We start from the raw sequence: 15,282 nt of genomic DNA on the forward strand, positions 1-15,282 counted from the left end.
GGTGCAAACTGCAAGGATAAGAGGATCTATACTATTTGCAAGTAGAAACAATGAATATATAGAGTTTGAAGATTTTGTTAGATGTCTTATATCTCTTGGATATGATAATACTAGATCATATGATGGACTTAAGAATACATTTGAAGGACGTGGTAAGTTGTAGAATGGATAAGCTATGAAGTAAAATGTTAAAGGACAAAAGATGACATTTGGAAATAACATCGTTGAGGTGAATAGTATTGCTTACACTTTAATTGATTGGGAATATGAGTAAAGAGTCTTGAAGGAACCAATTTCATATACAATTGCAGCCATGTAACCAAATGAGCTCGGAGGAATCCCATTAGTTGCCCCCAATTGAGCTACCTTAGTTTTTTCTTTATTTGGTAAGCAATATTACATCTAATAGTACATGATACCTTAATGTTTTTATCTTTGCCATGTTCTTAGCAAAAAAATTTGGTATCTTATATAATAGCGTTGAATGATTGTTTTACTGATTTGATATATGTTTTTTGTTTGCAAATATAATTATTTTGGTTACCCGATTATTTTCATCATTGCTTTTTTTTTTAATTTTTTTTTCCCGTCATGTTTATATATTTAGATTATTTTTGGAATACAGGTCAAAGGGATGGATGTCGTTGATGACTTGATGTTGTTAACGAGTTCTCCTGAAGAGTTACATTGATCCGAAGGCATGGATTTTAAAAGCTTAGAACGAACCAGTCAAGATGAAATTAATTTTTTTTTTTTAACAATCTTTCATTAGATTTTACTTAAATACAAGTATTATGTACTTGGACTCATATGAAGAACCAATATGATTTCATAAATTTAGGGTTGATTTCTAATTTTGTATAAAGAACCAATATGAGGGACTCATAAATTTAGGGTTGAGAATGTTCTATAATGTTATTATTTTTTCATATATGTGTTCGCAGGGCTTTTTAAAACAACAGTCACATCTGCAACTCAAATATACTTGAATTTGGATATACCTCAATCAAATGAGATGAAAAAGCGGTAAAATACTATAAATACATTGGGTTGCTAGCTTAAGATTTGCGAATGCATACTATATTACCGTACTGATTTTTTCTCATCATCATGCATATATAGTTTGAGTTTGAAAGGAGAAATTAAGGTTTAGAAGCTTTGAGTCATTGCTTATGAAGCTAATTGCTTTTAACATGGCATGTATATTCATATACCAATAGCTCGAATAGTGAATAAGCTACTTTTCTTTGACTTCTTTTAGTAATATTTATGCAAACCAACTGTTTTGACGCAGCTTTGACACCAGTAACTTTAAAGTACAGTTTGAGGTAGACAAAGAGGGTGAACCTACTACAATTTCTGAACTACTTAGTAAAGACAGGGTAATCATATCTGACCTAATTCAATTAGGCATAGATACATGCAACCAGGTTAGTCTGAAATAAAGATTTTGGAAGAGATTTTAAAAAAATTAGTGTTTTATGTTTTTTATGCTGATACATAAATCATTTTATTTGTAGCATAACAGGCCCGGCCAACTTTGTCTACATATACTTTTATACTCTTACTATGGGTGTATGAAATGTTGTGACGGTGTTGTAAAATAAATGAGTTATTAGGTATTGTAGTGATTATATGAAACGTTGTGATGGTGTTGTAAAATAAATGAGTTATTACGTATTGTAGTGATGACTGAGACGTAGTTATTATCAATCATGATACTCAATTTTGCAAAATATACAAAAGGCGAACGCATTGCCTGAACCCACCTTCCTTGAGTTTCCGGCTCATATAGATATACCTAAATGAATTTACCGTATGAGTTTCAATATACTTTGGAAATAATATTTTTGATACATAATAATAAAATTTATAAAAACAATCCCCGTTCGTTGAACGGGTTCAAAAATCTAGTAATATATATATAAAGACTTGGGAATAACTCCATGGAACTCACTCACCTGCAGGACAACATCACATAATATTTTCCTCTATAAAAGAAGCATTTGGACAACTAATGTTTCTTTCTCTACCGCAGCTTCCTAAAGCCCACAAGATTTGGATATCTAGAGCATCACAGAAAAGGTTAGTAGCGCTTACTTGTAGCAGTTTGTTCAACATTGCACATCTTCCTAAAGCCCACAAGCTTTGGATATCTAGAGCATCACAGAAAAGGTTAGTAGCGCTTACTTGTAGCAGTTTGTTCAACATTGCACATCTTCCTAAAGCCCACAAGATTTGGATATCTAGAGCATCACAGAAAAGGTTAGTAGCGCTTACTTGTAGCAGTTTGTTCAACATTGCACATCATGGGGTCAAAACGAGAAGCGCAAAAAATTGATATGTACTTGGATAGTCTGTTGAGTATTTACCACAAATAGCACCACAAATAACGTTCCATTCTCATACAAGGAAGCCAACCCAACTTTAACTATTTTTAACTAAGTGATATATCCAATAGAAGAATTCGTTTTCTTAGCTGGATCAATTGAATACTTTATGAATTGAAAGAACTGCTTATAGTTAAGGGAAATGAACCTGCCTCGTGGCAGGGGTTACCCGATTCCCTTCTCTCTGCTCCTTTTTCTATCCATGATTTCTGTTTCAGATCAAATGAACCTGAATAATGTCAGAAAGTGCACTTTCTAAATATTAGCCATTTTTATTCGTTTCATTTTGATTCATTAAGGAGGATCCATGGAGAAGAAAGGGACTATCATACTGGAAAGGTACGAACTCGGGCGTCTGCTTGGCCAGGGAACCTTTGCCAAAGTCTATCGCGGAAGGAACATAAAAACAGGCCAAAGTGTCGCAATTAAAATGATTGACAAAGAGAAGGTTCTCAGGATAGGATTGATCGAACAGATCAAACGAGAAATATCTGTGATGCGTCTTGTACGCCACCCGAATGTTGTTGAGCTTTTCGAGGTCATGGCCAGCAAGACCAAAATCTATTTTGCCATGGAGTACGTCAAGGGTGGAGAACTTTTCAACAAGGTCGCAAAGGGAAAGCTTAAGGAAGATGTTGCTCGCAAGTATTTCCAACAATTGATTGGATCCGTGGATTTCTGCCACAGCCGAGGAGTCTACCACCGTGATCTCAAGCCAGAGAATCTCCTCCTCGATGAGAATGGGAACCTCAAGGTTTCAGACTTTGGCCTAAGTGCTTTGTGTGATTCATGTAGACACGATGGTCTCCTACACACAACTTGTGGGACACCAGCCTATGTTGCTCCTGAGGTAATTAGCAAGAAAGGTTATGATGGAGCAAAGGCAGATATATGGTCTTGTGGGGTTATTCTCTTTGTTCTACTGGCAGGATACCTTCCATTTCATGATTCAAATCTAATGGAGATGTACAGGAAAATAAGCAGGGCAGATTACAAGTGCCCACAATGGATCCCACCCGAGGTTCGAAAGCTACTCTCAAGGATCCTTGATCCCAGTCCATGTACACGAATCACCGTTGCAAAGCTCATGGATAACACATGGTTTAAGAAGGGATACAAGCCAGTCGATATAGTCGGAATAGAACCACAAGAAAAAGTGGTTAATCTCGGAGATAGACAAGATGCCTTGGTTTCTACCTCTGACGACATTTCGGAACTAAGACTGGAAGCTGAGAGCTCAATGAGACCTGTTTGCTTAAATGCTTTTGATATCATATCTCTGTCACAAGGATTTGATCTCTCTGGTCTGTTCGAGAAAGAAAACAACCATAAAGCAGAGGCTAGATTTACAACAACTCAGCCAGCATCTGCAATTGTATCGAAGTTGGAGAAAATTGCTGCGACCGAACGCTTTAATGTGAAGAAAAAAGATGGGCTGGTGCACATGCAATGTAGCAAATTAGGAAGAAAGGGGCAGCTTGCCATAGAGGCAGAAATCTTTGAAGTTACCCCTGCATTTCACATGGTGGAAGTGAAAAAAGCGGCAGGTGATACCTTGGAATATCACCAATTCTGCGACCGCGATTTGAGACCTTCTTTGAAAGATATAGTATGGTCTTGGCAAGGTGAACAGCAGCAGCAACCACAACCTCTTTAGCTTTCTCTCTGTCTCTCCCTGTTTTTTATCCATAAACTCTTAATTTTACTGTTGGGGGTGCTCTTCTCCATGTTAACTTGATGCATGGCATCTTCTGCTGATGTTTTCCCATTGTTTCTTTTCCCAATTTTTTTTTTTTCTATCTCTTTTTTTGTAATCTGTGGTCAAGCTCTCCTCCTACTAAATGTACAGTAAGAGTTCGGTATATCTAAAATGTTAAGTAAAGAAAATTTCAACCTGTGTGTGTTCAAGCTATGAGTAAACTGAATTCAGGAATTATGATGTACTACATCATCTGTAACTTACATACAGATCATAGACAACAGCCATTCCCTGAACTTTACTATCTTATGTTCAAACTGCATACAAAATTTTATGTGGTGGTTACACACCGTATGACAGTGTAGGCTTGTTCAGAGATACTTTGGGTGGAATAGATATTACTAAGTAACTATATACTCCTAGTTGACCATAATAGTATACCAGGAGTCACTTCTATATGCCATACATTACCCTGGTGACTGAAAAGACCTTATGAAACATGCAAACAGCTTGCAACATGAAAACCTATGTACATTGCCAGAAAATGATAAGAAAGAGTTGCAGATAGCAAGCAGGGTCCTTTATGTCTAAATCGATCAGTGGACAGAAACTTAAAAGGCATCACAACTAATAAGACAATGGCACATCCGTAGATATGTGATAACCACAGCAGATAACATAAGCACAAGTTTTTTCTATAGCCTCTCACTGTGATTACTGACCCAAATGTTCAAAGTAAGAAGTTATCTAATTTGCAAAAGACAAAAAATACAGAGAAACTCGGCTCAGCCATATGACAGCAACAAAAGGAAAAGTTGTAGTTTGTATTGTAAGATAAACCCAATCTAGAACTACAACTAAGGTTCCTAATGGCTACCAGAACCTAGGATCCCACCACTAATATCCAAGGGTCCATTTGGCATAATACGTGTCCACTTCCTAAACCAGATCTTGAAACTGATACAAAATTGCGATCATCAAGGTGTCACAAATTCAGACTGGCTAAAAAAAAATATTAAAACGAGAACATGTAACCTTGAAGTAGCGAGGGTCAAATCTAATTCCACAAAAAAGTAATATCCTTCATGAGGCCTTACAAGTTAGGTCATATTGGCAGAAAGAACTGAAAGGGACAACATAAACAGCAAGCAATAGACTTCCAGAGGCAGCAGAGTATGAAATTGTAATAATCAGGGTACACAACTTGGTACATTGTCTTAGGTAGCAACAATGCAAAGTCCAGGCACGGAACAATAGTCAGAGCGGGGAGGGGTGTGGGAATTGAGCAAAGGGAGGTCATGTCTATGGGTGAGATATTGTTTGTATTGAGTTTCAGACGGTCAATTTCTTCTTTAGACTAAAGAGAATTAATACCGCCAGCTTAATAGAATTAGGTCACATAGTCATACAAACAGGATAAACAAACCAAATACTCAAAAGAACAAAACCAAAGTCTTAAGAAACTGATAATAAGATTTTAACACAAATATAAACATAAAGCCCTCAACCAAGACTACTCAACAGCTTTCTTTACCAAACTCCCGAGTTTGTCCTCGGGTATTTCTGATTTTTCGCGTTGAGCTGCCTTGCGTTCGAGATCACGCCATAAGTTTATTGCACTAGTGCAAATTACTGTTTAGAAAATTAAAAGAAAAAATGAATTATGGTTTATTTAAAGACAAAAAAAAAAGGTACTAAGATATATTAATTAATGATAGAAGATAAGACCAAAAAAAAAAAAAAAAAAAAAAAGGAAGTACCTCCAGCACCAACAAAAGCAAGTAAGCGAAGTAGTACGGGTCCAGCTGTCTCTTCTCCCGGCATCTCTTCTTCTGAATGGAAAGAGCTGCTGACTGAATGTTTGGGTTTGAGCAAACTTAAGGACTATTGTGGGCTGGGCTTATGGCCCGCGTTTTTATAGGCCTGATTGTAGAGCCTACTTTAAAAGGCCCAAAATGAGAGGTGAGCTGGCAGTCTTGTAAAGAACTAGAACGTAATTTTACATTGGCCATAACGGATTTGAGTTTAGACGTTTAGTACCAAATTTCTTAAGTTTGAATGTTTGATAGGAGAGGTTGATTGGGTTGCTTCCATGGAAAAGGAGTATCTGTCCATTTCTCAAGAATGTATAACAAGACTTTGGCAATGTGGAAGACTTATCTGTCCATTTCTCAAGAATGTCTAACAAGACTTTGGCAATGTGGAAGACTGGAATGAATATTATAATTAATTTTACCACTTAGTCTGTGGAATGAATATTATAATTAAGAGTCTGTTATTGTGATTTTATTGCGGGAAAGTTTAGGCGAATTAAAGTGATATGATGTCTTTGAGATGTAACAAAAATTGTAATCAAAGTTTTAAACATTCGTATTGCAAATGCAAAACTAATATGACTGTAATCATAATCATGTAAGACGTAACAAGCGTGCTAGATTATTAGAAGTAGTTTCGTGCATGTCATAGTGCAGAGCGCACACGCTTTCTATTCGAGCACAATTAGAGTGCGCCCGCCCATCGTATTTCAGTAAATAGTTAAGTTGTACTCGCACCGATTGTACATATCTTTGTTATTTTGTTTTTATTTAGGAATTTGTAATTTCTATATAAACCATTAGATGAGACCTAGAAATCAATCAAGTAAATATTCTCTCAAATCTCTTTCTCTAATTTATTATAGATTACGGCAAAGTATAATATGTTAATACCTTATCCCTGGCTCCTGTCATGGCTAAAGAAGAAAATCCACTAGATACCTTACAGAAAGACATATTTGGTCTCATTCAAGAAATGACCAAGACCCATTTGACCCTTGTGAGCTGTGACAATGATGAAAACCTATTTTTATTGACTCCGGTGCCGGTAGTTGAGGTTATAACATTTTCCCTTCTTGTTCTTTCCTTGTCTTAATACCCTAGTACAAGGCTATAAAACCATTTATTTGGAGACAGAACATAGACTGAATCTATATTATTTCCTTGATGATTCGTACGCATCATACTACTTTTATATTGTTCCTATAGTACCCATCCAACCCCCTCTTCCTCTCCTCTCTTCCTGTCCATTTCTTTGTCAAGAACGAACCATAGTCCATACTCCATATTATAATAAGAAGCCGTTTCGTTAAATTTATGGAATGCAATTTTTCTTTTTTAAGATATGTCCATATTTCCAAAATTATGCAGACTGCAGACCCACCTACAAAGTCTCTACCATTGCAATTTTTTCACTTTATTATTTTTTGGTAAACTTGCAATTGTTAACTTCATCAAAAAAACCAAAACACATAACGTTTTATACTTGTGAGCATGGACCAAAATATCGCCGATATATCCGATATATCGCCGATATATATCGGTATTTTGGTACACCGACATCGATATTTCCGATATATATCCACCGAATATAGAATCCTTTTTTTCCCGATATATATCGGAATTTCCGATATGAAACTTTATATCGCCGATATAATCGATATTTCCGATATAATCGATATATATCGGTTGACTTTTTGACCATTTTAAAATATAAATCCGATATTTCCAATATATTTCCGATATATATCCGATATTTCCGATATTATGTTTTCGATATATCCGATATTTCCGATATTTTAAATAGTTTGGACTGGTTACCAAAAAAATGGATATATCCTAAATATCCGATATATATCGATTTTTTGGTACACCGATATATTGATCGATATCGATATTTTGGGCCTTGCTTGTGAGTGGTGGTGACAAGAAAACAAACGAAAGAACTAAAAATGAATTTTTGCACCTGTACAAAAACCAAACCTCCAAAACTTGGGGAGCCCAGCTAGCCTTCTCTTGAACAATCCGGACAGCATATCCACCAAAAGCATTACCTATGGAGCACACTTGCTGAGTTGCTGGAAATGGAAGCAGGCAAAATACGAATCTTCAAGTTCCTAATTGGACAACTAATTAAATTTGTTTCATTCTTGGTGGAAGGCCCAAATGGATGGAAATTAATGACTTGCCTAACAAATAACGCTGATGATCACTTCCTCAATAATCAAGCATCATTGTCAAGAGTCAATAAATGGCTCGTGTTGCTTATCGCCAAACCAGAAACGAAATGCCTTCCATTCAAGAAGCAGAAGTCCATTCTAACCAAAAAGAAAAAGATAAGAAACCCATAATTGCCTTGTGTTATTCGTGGAAGGATTGTAGAGTAATGAACTAATGATATATGATGTTTCTATTGGAGAAAGAAATCAAATGAAATGTTTTTCCCAAATTACAATTGTTAACTTTAAAAGAAAAAACATAGAAGCCAGCAATCACATTTTGATCAGCTCCATGGACATTGAACAGAACTTGAGTTTTCATTCATTCTTGCTAAGTACAAACTCATAAATACATACATCTCGTAGAAGATTAACATTTAGAATGAGAATTGGAACTTTATATTGCTGCTTCTAATAATCTAAACTAGTTTTCCTCCCAGAAAGAGCTTTAAGCATTTTACATCCAAAATAAGGAAAATGAAAACAGAACATGAGAATGAATTATCACACCCTTCTTAATTTACTGTCTATTCACTATCTGAAGGAAGATGTGAAGCAGAATCAAGACGAACAAGGTCGTGCAAGGGAGCATTTAAGGCCAAAAGTTCATCATCATGAAGGTTCTTCAATCCAGGCTTCAATTCTCTATTACAGAAATCCTCATACTCTCCTCTGTCCCCTCCTTTTTTCCTCACTTCCACCACTCTCAACGACGGCGTTAGCTCGAATATCTCCGCCGCAATCGCTAATGGCCCTTTTGCACCTTCTTTAGACCCTTCTAAGCTAACTTTACAATCCTTTTTCCTTACTGCAAAGCTAACAACTTTAGCAATCTCTTCCAACTTTGAAATAATTTTCGGAACCGGTGCACCAGATATAAATCTCGATTCTTCACCAGTTTCTTCAAATAGACCGGACAGATCAAAACCTCGCGAAAATGAAATGATATCAAATGCATTCAAACTCGCCGGCCTTGGCAATCCAAGACCTTTTCTATGTGTCTCTGGTTCACATTCTGATTCTGAATAAGACTTCTCTGATTCAACATCGTCATCTTCGTCGACATTATAAAACCGATCATTTTCAATATAGAATTTTACGTGTTTAAATTCTTTCTTGAACCATTTACTTTCCATGACTTCTGGAATTGTGATTCTAGTCACTGGATTTATATCAAGAATACGCTTTAAAAGGCGAGTTAGATCAGGAGAAAACCATCTAGGACATCGAAACTCGCCTTTGTAAATCTTCTTATACATAACCATAATATTCTGATCGTGAAAAGGAAGGTAACCAGCCATTAAAACAAATAAAATCACACCACAAGACCATATATCCACCTTTGCAGCGTCATACCCTTTTCGTCCAAGAACTTCAGGGGCAACATAAGCTGGAGTTCCACAAAAAGTATGAAACAACCCATCTTGTTTAATTTGTTCAGCAACAGCACTCAAACCAAAATCTGAAACTTTCAGATCTCCATTTTCATCTAACAGTAAGTTTTCTGGCTTTAGATCTCTATGAAAGACACCTCTAGCATGACAAAATGCAACTGCCGATATCATTTGTTGAAAATATTTTCTTGCTACTTCTTCTTTTAATCTACCTTTAGCTACTTTGTTAAACAACTCACCTCCTTTAACATACTCCATAACAAAATAGATCTTGGCCTTTGTCGCCATGACTTCGAATAGTTGAACTATGTTTGGATGTCGAACGCGACGTAAGATTGATATTTCTCGCTTGATATGGCCTATAAGACCACCTTTAAGGATCTTTTCTTTGTCTAGAACTTTGATTGCTACGCTTTCGCCAGTTTGAATGTTCCTTGCATGGTAAACTTTAGCAAAAGTTCCAGTGCCAAGTAGTTTACCGATCTCGTATCGACCAAGTAGTAGTGATTGTGTTTCTTTCTTTGTAGTTGTGGTGGCGGTTTCCGCCATTGGGTAAGGTTAATTACTTTTGTTGCAATGAGAGTTTGGTATTAAAAGTGCGTTTTTTGAGAAGTTTTTGAGGAGTTTGTGTTTTTTTTTCAGTGAAGAAGAAGTAGAAATAAAGATGAAGACAATTGCTTTATGTTAAAGAGTTGAACGACAATTGAGAGGGGATTAATTAACGGCTTGTGAGTGAGTGTGATCACGGGCAATGTGATTATTATTTTGTTTCTTAAGTTAATTTAGTCGGTGCCCACTCCCATGGTTGAGTCATATTTGATGGATCCACTCGGGGTTGACCAAACTTAACCATACGCCAAATAAATTGGATCAAATTCAAATTTAAACCCAAGACGTTATACAAACTTACAAAATCACCAACCAATTTAATCATAATTCAACCCCAATGAGAACTAGATTATGAATTGACGATGATGGTTTTTCATGTTAAGGAGCTCCCCATACTTAAAATTATGTTGTTTTTAAATTTCCAACCTCCCTAAGAAAAAACAAGTTATGAGGCCTTAGCTAAAACTGGAAATTTGATGGCCAAAAGACTTCCCAAGTAAATGATATAGGCAAGGTAGCAAAAAAAAAAGGGTAGATTTTGGCCCTCCAGTTAACAATTTCAACTCGGAGTAATCTGAAACTGTGATGTTTTGAAATTGTGATTTTGGAAATATGTGATTATTTGAGATCATCTCACAACTCACCATAGTTTATGATTTCGAACATAATATCAAAAAAATTGAAAATTCAAAACGTTAACCGAAAAAACAATATATGGTCGAAAACTGCAAATCTCGGATTTTGCTTGGGAATTCCGGCAATTTTGAATTCCTAAACTACGCAACTCAGTGATTATCGTATGTTTTATCGGAAAAATAAAAGAGTTTCATGCGATTGTTGAATGTTTTGTGTCAGACTGACTTCTACTAGTGATACTTATTTAAGGAGAATTAAGGAACTTGCATACATCAATTATGTGTTGTTCTTTTACCCAAAAAAAAATATGCGTGTATATACAGATTGTTGATACGGTACTGAAAATTAAGACAAATGTGTTCAAATCTTTTGGTTGTTACATATGGAGAGATTACCCAACTTTCACAAACACATATGTTTCGAGCAACTTTGACTAGACACGGCTCTTCCAAACCCGCTTGTGCAAATTTTAGGCAGTTTCATTCTATCTAAGATGCAAAGTTTCGGCAAATCCGTACAAAACGAGGATAAAACCAATTACCAATATAAGGGCTGTGTTTGATAAGAGCTATGGTAAAGATAAATTTTGTCACCATTTGTTAATGGCAAATTTATCATGGTAATCAAAGTGGCAATTGCAAATAGTTTGTGACAAATCTAGATTTATTATTGTTTGATTACATGATAATTTGTGTGTAATTTGTTGTGGCAAAATTTACATAGTTCCCTCCTAAATAAATTCTTCCATCAAAATCATGGCAAATCACTAGTGGTGGCAAAACTCAAAAACATTTGCCACAAGTCAAAAATCATATCAAACCGTAGTAAATAGTAGTAAATGTGTAAATAGTGTTATTTGCCATGTATTTACATTTGCCACAACTCCTATCAAACACAGCCAAATATTTCTTATGATTGCTGCCCAAGTGAATAGAGTCTAAGGATTCTACAAAACCTATATGGTCATACTATTTTGCACCACATACACCAACAGCTCATATACTATTTTTACATGCTGAAAATATTAGGCCGTATATATAGAGATAAAGACAACATTGACAATTTTGATCCTTGAACCACACGTACGTGACCACATATTTTGACCGTATCAATGTATCATGTATTCATGTATGTGGTGAGAAGGAACATAAATTTTGTGTGCACCGCTCGTAACATTCAAGGCATGTCCTTTTCTCGAGTTTATACTTTATAGTCATTAGCTCACCTGGTCAAGTTGGCCAACTCAAACAATTTGGAAAGAAATTGGCCGAGTTTTAAAAATGACATGTGACAGAAAGAGTGAACTCCTAAACGGTGATGAAAACAATGATTAATAATCAATTTAGACAGCGTGTTCGGATTGTTTTGGTCATTTTAAGAAAATTCTGAGCCGTTAAAATCTAGATTGACAACCAATGGCAGGCAGCGATTTGCAATCAAACTCTGTACCACTCATATGACAACCACGTGCCAAGCTTTTCTTGGTGACTTGTGTTGGAAAATTTCTTTGGTTTTCATAGGAGTGTGTCCCACACGCTAGGTGAGTGTCCCACACGAGTGCATGGTAGCATGATCCATGCTGAGGTGTTCCGTGCTCGGCATTGCGCCAAGATGTGAAGATGATATAGACATATAGTCCCAAAGAAACAACACGTGTAAGATGATATATGACTTTTCACTTAACTTTTGAGATCGATCTATCTATCTAATAAAAAAAAGTGTGACGGCTACAAATGTTTCTTAGAAGTTATGACATAGCAGATGCTAAGTCTTATAGTGTTATTAGACCCGGCCCGGTCCGGCAGTTTGACCCGGTGAACTGGTGATCCGGTCACCAAACTGGGTTGGGTCACATAATAAATCGTTTAAGCACTTGATCAAGGCCAAATCCGGTTAACTCGTACGGCCCACGAGACATCGACGCGCCTGCGGCGCTATTTCGAAAAATGAACAATCAATGTTCATATATGTTTTGGGTATGAACATTTATTGTTCATATATGTTTTGGGTATGAACAATCAATGTTCATATTTATTTTGGATTCATGTTTTTTTATGATGAACACCGGATTGTTCATACCTAAAGAAAGGTATGAACAATCAATATTCATATCTGTTTTGGGTGTGAACATTTATTGTTCATATCTCTTTTGTTCATACCTATTGTTCATAGCTAATGTTCATAATTTGGGATATGCACAATTATTGTTCATATCTATTTTGGGTTCATGTTTCATAGCTACAATCAATGTTCATAGCCGATGTTCGGGGGTAGGTGGGTAGGTATGAACAATCAATGTTCATACCTATTGCTTATCACGTAACTCTGTTGCTTATCATCTTTCAATCTCTTTTGAGGAACATCTTCAATCTAGCTCACAAAAATAGAACAAAATAAGCCCACTACTCAAAACAAAAAAGAAAAACAATGGCCTCATATTTTTTTCCTTTCTTATCTCATCTTTAGTTTTACCAATGGAAGAAGAGTTTCTCCTGAGGAAATCTTTTCTCTTGGAAAAAACAGTTCTGTTGGGAGTTGAAGTGAAGGTTTTTTTACAAGTGGGCAAGTTGAAAGTGAACAAAGAAGAAGAATGAGAGGGCGTAGTTTCTTTGCATTTGAACAAGGAGAATGAGAAATTGGCGCCTGCCATTGCCATTTCGAGAGTGAAAAAAGAGTTGAGTGTGAAGAAGAAACGAGTAAGTACCTTATCTTGTGTGTTCGTAAATGTTTGGAGAAGTTGGGTTTTATTTGGTGGGTTGACCCAAGCCCAATTGATATTTAGAATCCCATTTAAATGTCATTTCGAAACCGGCCTATTATACTGTTTTCTCATCATAACGTTCTGATATATGTTGACCACGTCCGACGGGCGTCCATGGTCAGGACGCGGGTTAAGACACAGTTAGGACGCGGTCAATATGGTCAAGACGGGGATTTTGACCTAAAAAAATAAAAAATAAATCAAAATAATATTAAAAAACTCAATTTTTTCATTTTTTTTGTTTTGTTAAGACTTATAACATGTTTTTAAAGTTTGATTAGGAAATATTAAACTTAATTTTGTGGCTATTTATCTTTAATAGTTTTGAATTTATGAATGTTGATACATTTAATTAAGTTTTTAATGTTTAATTTATATAAAATAAAATTATAAATATTAATTAATTTCCGCGTCCTATTTTTTTTAGATATAACCGAGTCACCGCGTCAGTGTCTGCGTCCGCGTCCGCGTCCGCGTCCGTGCAACATAGTTCATAGCTAATATTCATAATTTGGAGTATGAACAGTTATTGTTCATATCTGTTTTAATAAGCAGCTGATGAAGAACAACTATATAGTTGATTGAGAAGCTATATATGTGATAAAATATATGAAGAAATGGTCAGACGGTACCCTATGCTTTCCAACGACAAATATTCCTTATGGGCTTATTAGCGAGTAAAGTGTGTAGGAAAAGACGGCTTTGGACTGTGCTTTTAAACAGACTTAAAGATTACAAGAACTTGAAGGAGAAAAGACAATGGAATTAGAAAGACTAAAATGAAGTGCACATCATGTTCAAGTGAAACGTATCAGGGATGGTTAAAGAAGTTAAATGGACTTGTATACAAAAGGGTATGCCCGTGCCTACAGCCCACGAGACCTCGACGCGGCGCGTCGCTATCCCGAAAAATGAACAATCAATGTTTATATATGTTTTTTGGGCATGAACATTTATTGTTCATATATGTTTTGGGTATGAACAATCAATGTTCATGTCTTTTTGGGAACATTTATTGTTCATATAATCAACAATCAATGTTCATATTTGTTTTGGTTCATGTTTTTTTTGGGTATGAACACGGATTGTTCATACCTAAAGAAAGTATGAACAATCAATGTTCATATCTGTTTTGGGTACGAACATTTATTGTTCATATCTGTTTTGCTCGCACACACTCACGCTGCAATAACTCAGCACGCCTTCGGCACGAAACAATATACTTATGCCCTTGCCTCCCGGTACAGATAAACAACTCACACTATTGACGCATATAACATGGATATAACACCTTTCAGAATAAATAATATTAATTATCCGGTTACAGAGTATGGAATAACTAAAGCAATAATATCTACAGCAGCAAAGGAAGACCTCGGCATTTTACAGAAATTGAGGAACCAGATTACTCAACCAAAGGATAGTTATCTAGTTCCTGCAACAAGAATAAATAAACAAAACAAAATGACCTGGGATTCCAATGTGGCTACTTTTTATGTTTACCAGCAGCTTTGGCAGCAGATTTAACAAGGGAAGTGGGTTTCATGGCTGCCATTGGGTTGAGTGCTTTACATATCTTAAGAACAGCCCAAGCAGTCCCAAAAGCGTGCCCTGCAGCATCAAGTCCTTCATGTGTAGCCTCAGCTGCTTCTCTCCATGCCTACAACAGAATAACATAATGAGATGCATACTTGTGAGGCTAACTTAAAGCTGTATATCCTAGTAGCTTTCAATTGTATTTTTTAGTTGATTAAGTAATG

At 36.0% G+C, this 15,282-nt stretch overlaps 2 protein-coding genes and 1 long non-coding RNA gene across 4 annotated transcripts; 1 reads left to right on the forward strand and 2 right to left on the reverse strand.

Moving 5' to 3' along the window:
• The first annotated feature begins 1,247 nt into the window (after window positions 1-1,247).
• Window positions 1,248-4,285, forward strand: LOC147518673 (CBL-interacting protein kinase 5-like). 2 transcript variants are annotated; one of them, XM_086590456.1, is made up of 2 exons: window positions 1,248-2,085; window positions 2,690-4,285. In XM_086590456.1, exon 2 carries the CDS (start codon window positions 2,698-2,700, stop codon window positions 4,045-4,047), a length of 1,350 nt encoding a protein of 449 aa, XP_086446582.1. In that variant the 5' UTR covers window positions 1,248-2,085; window positions 2,690-2,697; the 3' UTR covers window positions 4,048-4,285. The 2 variants fall into 2 exon arrangements, with proteins under 2 accessions (XP_086446582.1, XP_086446581.1); XM_086590455.1 differs by lacking the exon at window positions 1,248-2,085 and adding an exon at window positions 2,206-2,265.
• Window positions 4,286-5,519: 1,234 nt separating this feature from the next.
• Window positions 5,520-6,454, reverse strand: LOC147518674 (uncharacterized). The gene is made up of 2 exons (XR_015211858.1): window positions 5,850-6,454; window positions 5,520-5,721 (listed from the first exon to the last, which is right to left on the reverse strand). It is a non-coding gene; the product is annotated as an uncharacterized LOC147518674 (long non-coding RNA).
• A 1,967-nt stretch (window positions 6,455-8,421) lies between these two features.
• LOC147518675 (CBL-interacting serine/threonine-protein kinase 12-like) lies at window positions 8,422-10,266 on the reverse strand. The gene has a single exon (XM_086590457.1). The coding sequence runs from the start codon at window positions 10,063-10,065 to the stop codon at window positions 8,650-8,652; it is 1,416 nt and encodes a 471-aa protein (XP_086446583.1). The 5' UTR covers window positions 10,066-10,266; the 3' UTR covers window positions 8,422-8,649.
• Window positions 10,267-15,282: the final 5,016 nt, after the last annotated feature.

Source organism: Coptis chinensis, chromosome 2, assembly GCF_015680905.1.
Source record: "Coptis chinensis isolate HL-2020 chromosome 2, ASM1568090v1, whole genome shotgun sequence".
Classification (NCBI taxonomy): Eukaryota; Viridiplantae; Streptophyta; class Magnoliopsida; order Ranunculales; family Ranunculaceae; genus Coptis; species Coptis chinensis.

What these genes read in the sequence shown, in the direction of transcription:
- LOC147518673 (XM_086590456.1), top strand. Translation starts at nt 2,698, where the DNA reads ATGGAGAAGAAAGGGACTATCATACTGGAAAGGTACGAACTCGGGCGT.
- LOC147518675 (XM_086590457.1), bottom strand. Translation starts at nt 10,065, where the DNA reads ATGGCGGAAACCGCCACCACAACTACAAAGAAAGAAACACAATCACTA.